General features: G+C 40.6%; 1 protein-coding gene across 1 annotated transcript in view; it reads left to right on the forward strand.

Annotated features, from left to right (window-relative positions):
• Nucleotides 1-15,214, forward strand: part of CSTF3 (cleavage stimulation factor subunit 3) — an 80,521-nt gene that overhangs the window by 48,197 nt on the left and 17,110 nt on the right. Inside the window, exons 4-5 of the mRNA XM_054028534.1 lie at nt 13,925-13,957; nt 14,449-14,546. Coding sequence (XP_053884509.1) covers nt 13,925-13,957; nt 14,449-14,546 — 131 coding nt within the window. The remainder of the gene's footprint in view (nt 1-13,924; nt 13,958-14,448; nt 14,547-15,214) is intronic.

Below are 15,214 nucleotides of genomic sequence, written 5' to 3' on the forward strand. Positions count from 1 at the left end.
AAAACAAAACAATGGAAATAAAGAAGGGAAAATGTACACTAACATGATGAGACTTGTAAAGAAAATTTTTATTGTAATTTTAAGGAAAATGTATTTCTTTGGTCCATGTAAAAGGGGTTTTTCTTCCTGTCTATCTTTACTCTTTTCTTTATCTGTTTTTTTTTTTCCACCTATCATTTCTTAAGTTTTAGCTCTAATTATCCTTCAGTATGTCTTATTGTGAAATTTAGGTAACGGGGGAATAAAACTACAGCTAATATTTTGCAGTGATTTAGGGTTTGATTTGCATGTAGAACTGTTGCAGAATTTGAATCTGTCATTTCAGTCTTCCATGAGTATATTACACAAGTCCTAGTAAAGGAGCACTGCATGCCTTTGGCTTCTAAGGCTGTAGTTTTTTTCCTGGTACTACATAGAAATTAAGGAACCTGCATTTAAATCATTTAGTCCCTGAAAAATCTGACACATTTGGAATCTATAAAACTTCTTGTTAATGCAACAAATTGGTTGAGATGGTAAGCATTCAAAAATCGAGAAATAGTTATTAGAGCCATCAAATCAGCCCTCTTGTATATAGATATTTTTGATACCGTGTGAGACATTTATGTTCTGTTGCCACTGTAGAGCCTTTCATCTCTACATCACTTATTTGAACAGACCCTAGGTTGGTAACAACAAAGTTGTTAATGGCTGGTGGCTGTCTGGCCCATGTGAAATGAGTTTGGTCATCTCAGGTGCTTACCCAATGAGATACCAGAATTAGTACTAAGTGGCATGTTGGCAGTCTGAGCAGACAGGAAAAAGACTGAATGTGCGTAAAGAACAAACTAACCTGTTACTTTACAAATAGTCCCCCAGGTCAGGGATGAAGCTAGGGTTACCATACGTCCGGATTTTCCCGGACATGTCCGGCTTTTTGGGCTCCAAATCCCCGTCCGGGGGGAAATCCCAAAAAGCCGGACATGTCCGGGGAAAATCAGGACATGCGGTGCCGAGCCGGGGGCCGGCGGTGCTGGGCGGGCCGGGGGTGCTCGGCCGGGGGGCCGGGCTGGGGACCGGCAGTGCTGGGCAGGCCGGGGGTCGGGCCCGGCACCCCAGGGCCCGACCCGACCCAGGCTGGAGACGCCGGGGGGGGCCAGACTGGGCCGCGCCTCCTGCCCCCACCCCTTCCCTTACCTGCTTCAGGCTTCCCGCGAATCAAATGTTCGCGGGAAGCAGGGGAGGGGGCGGAGTTGGGGCGGGGACTTTGGGGAAGGGGTGGAGTTGGGGCGGGGGCGGGGCCTCGTGGACTGTCCTCCTTTTGGACACTCAAAGTATGGTAACCCTAATGAAGCTTACCGTTGGTCAGTGTAGGGAAGCTTGGCAATTCAGAAATGCTGGATTGGCTCTAGAGAACTGATTATCTCATTTTACCCACAAGACAGGTACAGCATAGGAAATGGCTGTACCTGTTTGTGGGTAAAATGAGAACATCAATTCTCTAGAGCAAATCCAGCATTTTTACAAACATAACATTCAACAAAGCCAAATATTAGTACATATGCTATTACTACTATTATTATTTGTACTGTAATAGGACTTAGACATCCCAGTTAGGAAATGGGACCCCATTGTGCTAGGTCAGCGGATCTCAAACGTTAGGAACCCAACAACCCCCATTTTGATTTCAAGTTTTTCATGAACCCCCAACCCCCTGCTCAGGCCCTTCCCCCACTCCACCCCTTCCCCCAAAGCCCCACACTGCCTCACTTCTTCCCGCCCTTGCTCCAACCCTGCCCCTCTTCTTTCCTCCCCTGAGCATGCCACCTTCCCCACAGCTGTTCCCCAGCCTGCAGGAGGCACTGGATGGGAGGGGGAGGAGTTGATCAGTGGGACTGGCAGACACCCTGGAGTACCTTCGCAGATCTCCATAGGTCCACGGACCCCAGTTTGAGAAACGTTGTGCTAGGCCAGGGGTCGGCAACCTTTCAGAAGTGGTGTGTCGAGTCTTCATTTACTCACTTTAATTGAAGGTTTCGTGTGCCAGTAATACATTTTAACATTTTTAGAAGGTCTCTTTCTATAAGTCTATAATATATAACTAAACTATTGTATGTAAATTAAATAAGGTTTTAAAAATGTTTAAGAAGCTTCATTTAAAATTAAATTAAAATGCAGAGCCCCCCAAACCCGTGGGCAGGACCCGGGCAGTGTGAGTGCCACTGAAAATCAGCTCGCGTGCCGCTTTCGGCACACGTGCCGCAGGTTGCCTACCCCTGTGCTAGGCAATATACAGCTAGGCAGTAAAAAGACAATGCCTGCCCCAAAGAGCTTAGTTTTTTCTCAGTGAAAAATGCACAAGTAGATGAGACAGAAAAATGTGTTGAATGTGTGGATGAGTTCAGTGTAGCCAGGTTATTTTCTTTTGGGAATGGTAATTTTAAATCTTTTGAGTGGTAGCCGTGTTAGTCTATATCAGCAAAAAGAACAGGAGTACTTGTGGCACCTTAGAGACTAACAAATTTATTTGGGATAAGCTTTCATGGGCTAAAACCTGATTTTTGTGTATTTAAATTCTCACCTATAAATTGCATGAAGGTTGAGTTTTAACATGGAACTCTAATTGTTTTTGAATAAAGAAAAAGTGAGACCTGCAATTACTGCTCATTCAAATAAATACATAGTTTAAATATTCTTGTGTGTACCACATAAAATCACATCCTGAAATGTGTTGGTATGTGGTATATTTAAAAAAAAAAAAAAAGGTGGAAGGTATCTTACATGCAGTATGTTTTGCAGTAACTTCATTGTGCAGGAACAACATTTCTTCAGACATGGTAGACATTTGTCACTGTGAACTTAGTCGATAGCAAATTTGACTTCAAGATGGTATTGCTTCTGTGGTACTATACAATACACCTCTACCCTGATATAACGCGACCCGATATAACACAAATTCGGCTATAATGCGGTAAAGCAGTGCTCCAGGGGGTGGAGGATTGCGCACTCTGGCAGATCAAAGCAAGTTCGATATAACGCGGTTTCACCTGTAACGCAGTAAGATTTTTTTGGCTCCCGAGGACAGAGTTATATCGGGGTAGAGGTATATTTAAATTAGCCATTAGGAAACCAGCTAGTCCCTATATCTTCCAAGATTCTCCCTTCACTCCTATGTTAGTTGCGGTTACTCTTTGGAGTGATGAGATGGTTTGTGGCCACTGGAAGACAAGGTCTGTTTGGGACTACTGCCATCCCTCCTTTTCCATATCCACTCTGCCATTTCATCCCATAAATCCTCATGGAGCAGGATACACCCAACAGCGGCAAAGGCTGAGGTGGGGGGGGGGAAAGGGGGCAAAAATTTTTGGCATGGATGTCAGAACAACCACATGCAGGGAGATGAGCTAGAGAAAGTGGAGTTGGGAGAATTAGCCCCAAATTTCCCAAGCAAAAAGTCTAACTTATACAGCAATCATGGAAGGAACAGGGGGCTAGAGAAATAGGAGAGGTCTCCTAGTGGAGAGGCAGTAAGGAGGCAGAGTCCTGAGTAGGGAAGAGGTGAAGGGGTTGAAGTTTTTTCCTGAGGGGTCAGATACTATACTCTTAGGCTTTGTGTACATAATGCACCTTTTAGCGCCACAGCTGTGCTGCTACAGCCATGCACCTAACAGGCGCGCAGTGTAGCCTATGTTTGTCGACAGGAGAGAGCTCTTCCACCGAGAAAAAACTTCCATCCCCAACAAGCAGCGGTAGCTTTGTCGGCAGGAGAGCGCCCCTGCAAACAAAGCGCCATTCAGACCAGTGCTTTTCGTTGGCAAAATTCTTGTCATTTGGGGGGGGGGGGTGTTTTTTTCACACTCCCTGAACGACAAAAGTTTTGTTGTTCAGTTTCCAGTGTAGACAAGCCTTACTGTCCTATTGTGTGAAGATGGAACGCTGAAAACCTGTCTTAAAAACAACCAAAATCCTTCATGCTTCTGTTCAGAATTGTTGACTGTTGATAAATCTTGAGATTTAATTCTATAGGTAACATAGTGTAAGAACTTATCCTGTGCATACTAAAAATAACCCCTTTACAAACCAATTAAAATCCATGCACTACAGCATCATAATAGATGGGCTAAATTTTGCCATTGATTTTGTAGTAGGAGTTGTGCAAACACACCTTAGGGCAAAATTTGTCCCTGTTGTAAAATGATGAGTATGAGCTTCTTGTTCTTGTAGTATAATACGTTTATTTTGTAACAATTGAACTGGACAATAAGAATTACTTATGATTGGATGTATGAAATACAGAGCTGAAATGAATCTTCTATTATAATGGATGGTCTGATCACAGAACTAAGATCCAGGAACTCCTCTTTCTATTATTTATTATTACAGAGGCACTCAGGTGCACCAGTCAGACTGGGGTGCTGTAGTTCTGAGAACTGTAGAAATACAAAGTGACATTCCCTGTCCTGAAGAGCTTATGATTTGGACTAAGACAAGGCACAAAAATTGAAGGTAACAGAGGTAGGGAGGACAAGGATAAAAATTATGCACACGCATGATAACATAGCCGGGATTAGTCTCCTATTAGAATCAGACCCCTTCTTACCCATCACTTTGTATTTTGGTCCACTGAAGAATCTGAGAATTCAAAATAATCTGACTTGTCCTGAGGAGTAAGAAAGCAGAACGGGTATTAAGAAAAGCATGAAACAGGATGTAAGAAGGTGGAAGTGAAAGTAGACCATTCTCCTTACTTTAATTCTTTAGGCTCTTCAGCATATAAATTACACACCAACTCAGAGTCCTTTATGTGGTAGCTGTGGGTGTAAGTGGATCTCAGAGAGTTTGCCTACACATCACCTCCTAAATCTATCTCTGAGAATTATAAATAAATATTAGGTGTCCTTGCACATTGATCCTTGTTCAGCAAGATGGTGGCTAGATGCAACTGTCTCAGAAATAGTTGTCAGTAGCTTAATTTTTTTATTTTTAAAAGGTTTCATATGTTAGCCTGGAGAGAAAACTAGACCCAGAACCCACTAATAGTTAATACATCCAAAGGGCCTGCTTTTGAGCTCTCAGCTTTGTAAATCAGAAGTAACTCTGATGAAATTCAGTGTAGTTACACTGGTGTAAGGTAGATATGAGGTGAGAATCAGGTACTAAAAGTCTAGTTAATTTTTTTTATTTAATATTCCTACTGAGGAAAAATCATAATTTTTTTGTATACTCTGAAAATACTTTTTCTTCTGAATGGATTTTATCACACTTTTACTCATGTTTGTCATTCTCAGTAGCACCCAGATTAAAAAATAAATAAATCTTGCAATACAAATAAATATTGGAGCAGTTGTATTCTCATGATGTAAACTTGTAAACCATTGCTGCTTGAAGCAAAATGGGCTACCTCTATCTTAAAAATATTTATAGAAGTAGAAAGCATTTGAAAGAAATGGTTTGAGATGTGTATTGTCTGGTCCGAAATGTGACACACTTCTCTTACCTTTGTTGTATGTTTTTAGACTTCATGAACATGTTAATTTTTTCACACAGTAAATTAGACCTGGATTCTCTCCTGCACCCAGTCTCCTCTAAGTACAGCCTGTGGGAAGCGATCAGAGAGTTGGTTTTGACTCCCTGATCTTGAGGTTGGTTTTATGTAGGGTGACCAGATGTCCTGATTTTATAGGGACAGTCCTGATTTTGGGCTCTTTTTCTTATGTAGGCTCCTATAACCCCCCACCCCATCCCGATTTTTCACACTTGCTGTCTGGACACCCCAGTTTTATGCCATCCCTAACCTGACAACTATTAGAGCAGCCTAGGTCCTGCTCGAAACTCTGCCTGCTTGGCATAGCCAGAGTGAGGTGAGCTCTGGCTATGTCCTGTCCCCCAATCTTGACATGGCCCTGAAGCCAAGAACTGTAAGTGGGATGTGGGTGTGGAACAGGCTATGCCATCTCTAGTACCTGTGGTGACTGCACTACATTAGGGAAGCTCCAGCACTGATGATGTAGCCATTCCCCCTCTCCACCTTTCCAGTGGCACAAAGCAAGCTGATTGAGGCAGAAGGGGGCAGTATCTGTTGGTGCCTGTTATGCTTTTTATAATCAGTTACAGCAATCTACTATTAATGGTTAATAAACTGATGACCAGTGTAATGGGGGCAGGTATTTTTTGCTAAGGAAAGAATTCAGTTGCAGCATCTCAAATACTTACTAAAAACAGAGTAAAGGTTTTTTTGACAGATACAATACCTAGTAACTTTTCTATATAATCCGCATATGTCTGAAATACAAAGGAGTAGCTTTCTTCTAAAATTGTCAGCTCTGCTGATGTATTCACATTGCACTGGACTCTGAATGTTAATCAGAGGGGCAGCCTTCCTGTGACCAGCTGTAACTCAGTGGAGAGCTCCCTTGGTCCTTCCTACAGCAGTAACACATGCATAACAGAACACATTTGCACAATCTAACTTTGTATTGCTTTTATCTTTTCAAAAATATTCTTAAGGGGTGTTCAAGTACTTTGGGTACTAAAAGTGCTTATAATGTGATGGCTAATACTGTGCCTTGGGGTTTTATTGGTCAGCTTTTGGCTGTTACCGAGCAATAGGCGTAATGCCCCATAACCTGTTGCTGTAGCATTAATAAGCTAGCAAAGCAGAGTTGCTGAGATTGGCCCTAGCCCCCCCCTGCCCCTCAACACTGAATGTATGTGTCCAGGGAGCTGCAGGTTGGGGCTCTTGCCTTGGTCATGGCAGGTACATATGCAGACTGCCCCCATTGTTCCTTCAACTATGCCTGGTTATTCTGGTTGACGATATAAGTCACAGATGACCTGCAAAACAGTGTTTCCCTAGCTCTCCACAGGTGGCAGAATCCAGCTGACCAGCATCTTTCTTGAATTCCCCTTGCTCCCTATATTGTTTTGGGCATACAGAAAATTGGGTTAGTCCTGCACTAGTGTTTATTTCTGATTAGTCAGTGACCAAAGGGTGGACTACGTTAGGAGTTATTTATTTATTTTAATATACATTTCAATTTTTAGATCCCTTGTGGGATTTAGAAAAAAAACGCTTTGTGCCCCCTGTTGGGTGGGGAACAGGGGCAAAAGTTAATTTGTATGCTCAGCTCTAAGAATGGTGTCTTATTTCTGCTGATCTTAATGAAGATTCTACAATAATAAGTAGAAGTAAATAGAACCAAGGCCCATGAGCTTCTCCTGCATTAGAAACAAGAGTCAAAAATCGCTATTAGCCCAATGGAAGAGGACAAGGGACATGAGCCTGTAAGACCGCCTTGGAGATGCTGAGAGCTCTCGCCTCCAATTGTCTTTAATGGGAGTTGAGGGCACTCTTCACTTTCTAGAGATGCGCAACACTTTGTAAGATTAGACCCAAATCATAAAGATGTCCTTTTCAGGCTTCCAAGACCTTACAAACAATTGAGAATTTTAAAGCTATTGACAGTTATGCCCATTCATCTGCAATTAAAAAAATAGGGTGGAATCAAACCCTTCATGAAAGTTTGCATCCCATGAGAGACTTTTGTTAAAATAATTGTAAGGTGTCACGATAAGCATTTTTAAGAGAAGTTATGCAAACATCGTAATGTTCAATTATATTAAGAAGCAGTGAGAAGTGGAAGTAATAGTTACTCCATACTTGGAAATATGCAAAGCTGATGCCTCTTATCACAGAGGTTATAGGTGTCCCGTGGCAGCAGGGTCACTCTACTTTTAAATTTTCTTTTGTTAAATATTAATTTGCCTGTTATAGCAGGGAATGCCTTCTTCTGAGGCCAGCTGCTTTTTTATTACATAGTTATTGGATGCATCATAATGCACAATCCTCTATAGAGGTATAGAAAGGGAGATGTACTGTATATGTTGTGCATTCTGTGTGTAAAAACATACTCTTGTGGAATGGTAGGGGACTTTGTGGAGTCATTTATGCCTGTGCAAAGTGATTGTAAATACTCCTGTTCTAATGTTTACACTCACTGCACAGGTATAAATGACTCTATAGGGTTCAAGGCAGTGCAGAATCAGGTCCACAGTCTTTAATTTCTTAGATTTCCTCTGTAATATTTCTTTCATGTTTTGAATTCTCAGAGTTTAAATTACTCTCTTTGTTCCTGAATTTATTTCCAAATATTCAGGAATGAAGGGGCTGAGAATCAGGTTGCTTGGGAATGTGGGAAGCCATCAAAGGAACAGGAATGTTGCGAAACAGTATCTGTGTTAGGGTCCCTATACCAACATGGAGTAGGAAGTATTTTAGTCCAACTTCCGCCCCTTGTCCCACTTGTAAAAGAAATTATTCCCTGCAAATGAGTGAGAAAACAAAGGAAAAGTTACCTTCTGGGTAAAGGCTGTCCCTGAAGTGCTACTGGCCACTAAATACGAATAAAAATATGAATAGAACTTTTCCAAGTCTAGGGAGAATAAATGGAAGCTAGGGTTCTCCTCAGAGGAAGATTCAGCAGGAGGGAGTGATTCAGATGAATTGCAAGAGGCTGCAAGGGTAAATGGAACTGCTGATGCAGCTGTTAAAAGTTTAGAACCCAAAATAATTCCTTCAATGCTTGATCCAAAATCCCCGTTTCCCTGCCTGTGGAAGCTAAATGAATGATAGCTAGCAGAGTGTATAAATAGGAATGTTTATTTGAGGCCTTCTGCAAGCTCTTTTAAAACCTATCTATCTTCCTAGTGTTTTAAAATAATAAGGAAAGTACATCTACATTAAAACAGACCTTGCTCACTGTGTCCTAATGGATTTCTACCTCCTCATGGAGAATGAGAAAAGGCCAGGAGCTTTTATCCTGTGGCTCTATAGCTAAACGGTAAAAATTTTGAAAGCACTGAAAAAACAAGAGCAATAGGATTTACAGTGCAAACTTTCTTTTTTTGTTTGTTTTTAAATATTCCAGCACTTTTCTCTCCAGTTACAAAATAAAAGAATTCAAATAGCATCTTTGCAAATTTTCCATTAAAGTATGAACTCCTTCCATAATGTTTAATGGCTATAACTAAACAAGAGCCATGAAGAATATATTACAAATCAAATGAGAGAAAAAGGTCTAAAATATGCACTGCTACATGACAGCGTTAATTAAATGAGGATATAATGATATATACATTTCATAAACTTAGATAGGCAGTGGCCTTAAAACGTCAAAGAGAATCTGACTCTGCTGGCTCTGACTAACCCTGAAATTCAGGAGCAGAGTACTTTACTCTTATAGCTGTTAAAGCTACATAATTTCCATTCCTTTTGGTTTAAGGATCCTTTTTTTTTTTTTTTTTTTACTGCAAGCATATTTTTTCTAGCACAGATGGAACTTACATTTGCAGACTTTCTCCCTTCTATAAGGAGTGACTGCTAATAGCTTAGCATATTTATGCAAATTTAGCCCATATTTACCTGGTGGCTAGGTCTTCTAATCTGTGGACCTGAACATAGCTCAACCTGCCCTGTAAAATGCACCTTAAAATCAATTTTATCTATCTACCACATAGTGGCAGGTTTCAGAGCGGTAGCCATGTCAGTCTGTATCAGCAAAAACAACGAGGAATCCTTGTGGCATTAGAGACTAATAAAGTCAATGCCCAAATACATTTGTTACTCTAAGGTGTCACGAAGACTCCTCGTTGTTTTATCTACCATATGCTCATCGGTGTCATGAGAGGCAACAAATTTACTTAAAGCTGTCAGTTAAACTATATTTGCTGTCCTTTATTTGTGTAACACTGTGAGCCTTCTACTTGGGTGTGTGTTTCACTGTCAGGCGGTTATTGGATGAAATAAAGTGTTATGAGAGCAGTATTAAGAGTGAAATGTAAGGTCATGAGATCCATGATCAACGGGTATCTTGTAGAAATGACAATCCAGAGCTATGGGGCAGAAACTGAGGAAGGCAGGTCTCCTGCACTTGCAAATCCCAGTTTCAGTAGAGTCAGTTCCAGCATCCCTGATGCTAGTAGGATCAGGTCAAGGAAGGAGAGGCAGTCCTACGATAGATGGGTTTCTGCACACTGAAATCCTGAACAATCAAGACCTTAAGTTGGATCCAGTATTAAGCAGGGAGCAGGTGCCATATTGAGACTGCAAAGGTGATGTGATGTCATTGACCTGTGTCAAAATCAGGAGTAAGATATAGGATTTATTGATCTCCTTAATATCTCATGTTTGTTTATAGCCTTTAAAAGTTAAGAAAGCAGTTCACACTTTAAGGTAAAATTGGTAAAGAAATATTACTGTTGCAATGTGTTTGTTAATATTGAAACAACTGATTGGTTTTTTGTGTCTTTGACAAGGTGCGCATGATTCACAGGAAGTTTGCTGGAGTTGGTAACGCTCAGTTAAAATAGTTTGTTTTGTTTATGGGATATGGGCAAGCTTTTGGAGGTAGCTTTAGTAAAATGTTTACTTGGCTGTCAATAGATCAGTCCTATGTGTTTCTAGTAAATGTTTAAATATGCATGGAAATATATTGGGCCCCACAGGATGAATTCTGGAAGTGGCTAATGTCCCTTCTCCTTTCTTTTATGGGGAAGGTTCCTTCATAGCTTTAACCCTAGAAAGATGATGCTATTACTTATTATTTACTGTATGTGTTCCCCTCAGTTTAATTACAGAGTTTATCTGCATGTCTAATCAGACTTAGGTCCACGGCTAAGGGCAGGCTTCCATTTCCTTATGTAAGATATTATAATACTATTTGTCAGTTACTGTTCATTAGCAGTCAGCTTTGTGGAATTGTGATTCTGTCCCTTGGATTTTATGGTACAGCTGCCCTTTTTTACGAGATTCATAAATAAGTCAAAGATGCTTGTTAATGTTTTTAGTGTTCCATTCTGCGTGTGGGGATGTTTGTATAAATTAAAGGGAAAGGGCTCTCTCATCCCTCTCCTAGTTCTGTGTTCCTCCTGGTATTTGTGAGCTTTGTCTTTGAATGTCAGAGAAATGGCACAAACTTGGCTGATTGGCTTAGAAAACCATCCATGATTCAGAAAAAAGCTAGCAGCTGCCTTTTGTATAAATTTTCTGGTAAGCCAGGAGGAAGGGTAGTATAATAATCAGTTCTGGAAGTGGTAAAAATATGGACTAGAGGCCCTCAGCCTCCTGAGAAGACAAAGTATCCATTCAAGCTAGATACTTAAGGACATAAACTGAACATTCAGAAATGCATTCATTGTGTTTCTGCAAGTAAAGCTGGAAGGCAGAAATGACAACTAGATATTTAACCATTTAAAAGAAACCTAAATCACAGATTCATACATTATCCCAGTTAGTTTGATAAGACTCTAAAGCTAACCAGAGGCTGCAGTTCTTGGGATGGCTTCTGTAATAGGAAGGAATCTTAGCATGAAGCTGAACTTTTATATATGACGATATTGGGATGACTTATAAACATAACTTAGTTTGTTCATTAGCCTTATGAACTTCCAACCACAGAACTATATGGGAACGAATGGGCTAAAAATTAGATGAGACCTTTGTCTTTTGATTTTATATTTGTAGTAATTATGGACTAATTGTGTACAGCATAAATATAGGGCTATAATAAACTTGAGAGGATCTGTTTGTCACAGACTGTAATGCTGCAGTTCAGTGAAGCTCTAAGCAGGTCTATGAGACTTCAACTATGTATTTATTCCAGGGCTGTCAGTTATTTATAATACAGACATCAACTTTTTAAAATCCCACTAGAGGTTACAGATGGTCTCCATGTTACTAGTGAAAAGCAACTGGTGTTTCTATGACTTCTTGGTAGAATTATTTTTCTCTCTCTCTTTTTTTTGGATCAGGGAACATGGTCTTTATATGTTAGGACAATAGGGCCCTGATCCTGATTGGGGCCTTTGGGAATTGCAGTTTACTCTGTTGTGGTTTAGTTCGTAAATATTGACCTGGAACGTTTGTTTCCTGGCCAGTGGAATAGATGGTCCAAGGTGACACCAAAGGCTGTTAACCCAGCTGGTCATTGGCAGCCTCACATAGAGATCACTATTATTGCTGTGCTCTGTGAAAATATAAATATTTATGGGTTGAAAGTGGAACTCTACTGGTTTGGGCTTACAGTTTTGGCAGTTTACAGTCATTTCCTCGTAGTGTAAGACTGGTTCCGTAACTGATAGGAAAGCAGGATTTTGTTCTAAACTATAGAGTAAATTTCTTATTTCACATAAAACTAGTTGGCAAATTTTGCCGTTTTCCTGTTTCTGAACATTCACAAACTGATCCTTAATTTTTCTAATATATTTATTATTTGTAAATATTTGCTGAATAATGTAACCAACCAAACAAGTTTGAGCCTTTTGGTTGTTTGGAAACTATTTACTATGACTAAGCTTCCATGACTTTCTGTGACCTCCGAGACATCTGCAGCAGACGGTGCAGCTGGCTCAGGGGCTGCCTGCAGGAGTTTGGGTGTGTGGGAGGGGGCTCAGGGCAGGGGGTTGGGGTGCGGGGCAGCACTTACATTTTGGGGGGGGTGGTTCCCAGTTCCCACCTGCATGTCCCTGCAGCTTCTAGGCAGAGCAGCCAGGGGGTTCTGCGCGCTGTCCACGCCCACAGGCGCTGGCCCTACCCCCCAGCTCCCATTGACTACAGTTGCCAGCCAATGGGAGCTGCAGAGCTGGCACTTGTGGTGGGAGCAGCACGCGGAGCCCCCTAGGAGCTGCAGGGACATGCTGATTGGAGCTGGGTGGGGAACCGTGCTGAGCTCCCCCCAACCGCCCCCAGCCCCAGCGGGGGTCCTGGGCCGCACGCTGCCATCAACCTTCCCTCACTAGCACCAGCGGGGGTCCCAGGCCACGCACCGCCATCTGCCTCTCCACCCCAGCACCAGTGGGGGACCTGGGCCATCTTCTCCAGCACCCGTGGCGCCCCTAGATCACCCCCACAGAGAAACACTGGCCCAGGTTTTAGTTAGGGGTATATAGTAAAATTTGTGGACGGGTCACAGACTGTGAATTTTTGTTTACTGCCCGTGACCTGTCCATTTTACTAAAAATACCCATGACTAAAAAGTATCCTTAGCTATGACTACTCAGAAATCAGGTTCAGTTAGTGAATGATTGGTCACATAAATCCCTGGATATTTCTGCTTTCTAATTTCATGACTGAAACTTTTAAGAGGAAAATAACACTCTTCTGGTATGGAGTTGGAATGAATAATTGCTCTTGCTGAAATTTGTAGAATTTGCAAACATACTTGCAAGTGATAAATAATATGACTCCACAAATGAGAGAGAGCTGAATTTACTGGTTTACTCAAGAATACTTGTTATTCAGCCAACTCTTGTCTGAACATTTCAAGAGATTTATTTTAACACATACACTTTTCAGCATAATGTATTAATGTTTGCCAGCAATATGTTACAGAACATCATTCAAATGTTATAGTGGATTGATAAATGAAATGACCCATTTAGCTCAATATTCAAACTAGAGTGGTTAAGGTGGGGTACCCAGAACCTGATCTGGATGATTAGATGGGCACAGAGGTAACTAGTATCTGTTTTGTGCACTTAAGTCCACAATTTAGCACCTTAAAGTAAGTGTCCAACTTAGAAAATTTGACTTCCAATACTGAATATAAGTAAGGATGCTCATTAAGGCCAAAATTCTGGTCCTCTTGGAAGTCAATGAAGTAAACCTTATTTGACTGCAATAGAACTAGGACTTGGCCCTAAAAACAGAAATAGCCAAAAAAAAAAAAAAAATAGAGGCTTCTTGTACAATGAATAATAATTATGCAGTTACGTTGTGTTGAAATATTGGGAGGCAATGTGGCCTAGTGGCTAGAGCAGTGGAGTAGGACTCATTATTACTCTAAACAAAGACAAATTAAACCATTTCACCACCGCAAATATAAAATTTACTTTTACCTTTAAAAATAGGATTTTTCCAACTTATTTATTCTTTTCTGCTTCCCTACAGATTAAAGCAAAAAATTACGACAAAGTAGAAAAGGTGAGTCCAATAATAAATTCTATACTTTATGTACTTTTTAAGATTTTGTTTTTTAAACAAAAAATTCTAAGGACCTTACATATGAAATATATATTTATAAGGAGACCAGGTATCGTCTCATTAAGCTGGGGTAGTAGATTGGAAAGAACTGCAGCTTGGATTGAATATTTTATCTGAGTCATTCTTTTTTTTATCCAGTTTATCCAAGGATACCTTAGAAGTATGATCACGAAAGTGGGTTTTATTGCTGTCAACACACTGTAAATAGTGGGGTCACCAGAACAATTGTCCTGCATTTTATACCTCTCCAGTTCTGACTACCTAACATGAAGATAACCTTACCAAATCAGTTGGTAATTTAGGTTATTCTTTCCAATAAATTTCAGCTCAGAATAACAGAGAAGGTTTTAATTCAGGTGCTCTAAGAAATAATATAAAAACCTAATTTCTGTTCTTGGATTCCTGATCACATTTTCTCCACATATTAACAGTTGTTTCAGAGATGCCTCATGAAAGTGTTACACATTGATTTATGGAAGTGTTACCTTTCGTATGTACGTGAAACCAAGGGAAAGCTACCCAGTTACAAGTAAGTAAAAATGTTTTTTTCCAAATTCTTTAGTTTTGATGGTGATTCTCTTTTCCTTTACAAGGCATTGAACAGGGGTTTTGTCTTGACAAACCTGGCTCTGAGCCTGGAGAGCTGATCATAATGGGTCTATAACAGGGGTAGGCAACCTATGGCACGCATGCTGCCTTCAGCATGTGAGCTGATTTTTCAGTGGCACTCACACTGCCCAGGTCCTGGCCACCGGTCAGGGGAGCTCTGCATTTTAAATTAATTTTAAATGAAGCTTCTTAAACATTTAAAAAACCTTATTTACTTTACATACAACGATAGTTTAGTTATATATTATAGACTTCTAAAAACGTTAAATGTATTACTGGCACGTGAAACCTTAAATCAAAGTGAATAAATGAAGACTCGGCACACCACTTCTGAAAGGTTACCGACCGCTGGTCAATAAGATATCACCTGGTCTCTGTTCCAAAAACATTTTCTCTAATACATCCCTTGATTCTTTCTGGTAGGCAGTTGCCTTGCTCATGCTCCATATAAAATAGCAGATAAAGTTGCTTACTTGAGACAACCAGAGAAGTTAGAGAAGTAAATTGTCCAGTCCATTTGCCTGCTAATGAGGGATTGTTCCCTATCATACATTATCTTTTGCCTGGTCTAATCTAATTTTAAACTTC

This window comes from Malaclemys terrapin, chromosome 4 (assembly GCF_027887155.1).
Source record: "Malaclemys terrapin pileata isolate rMalTer1 chromosome 4, rMalTer1.hap1, whole genome shotgun sequence".
In the NCBI taxonomy this organism is placed as follows: domain Eukaryota; kingdom Metazoa; phylum Chordata; order Testudines; family Emydidae; genus Malaclemys; species Malaclemys terrapin.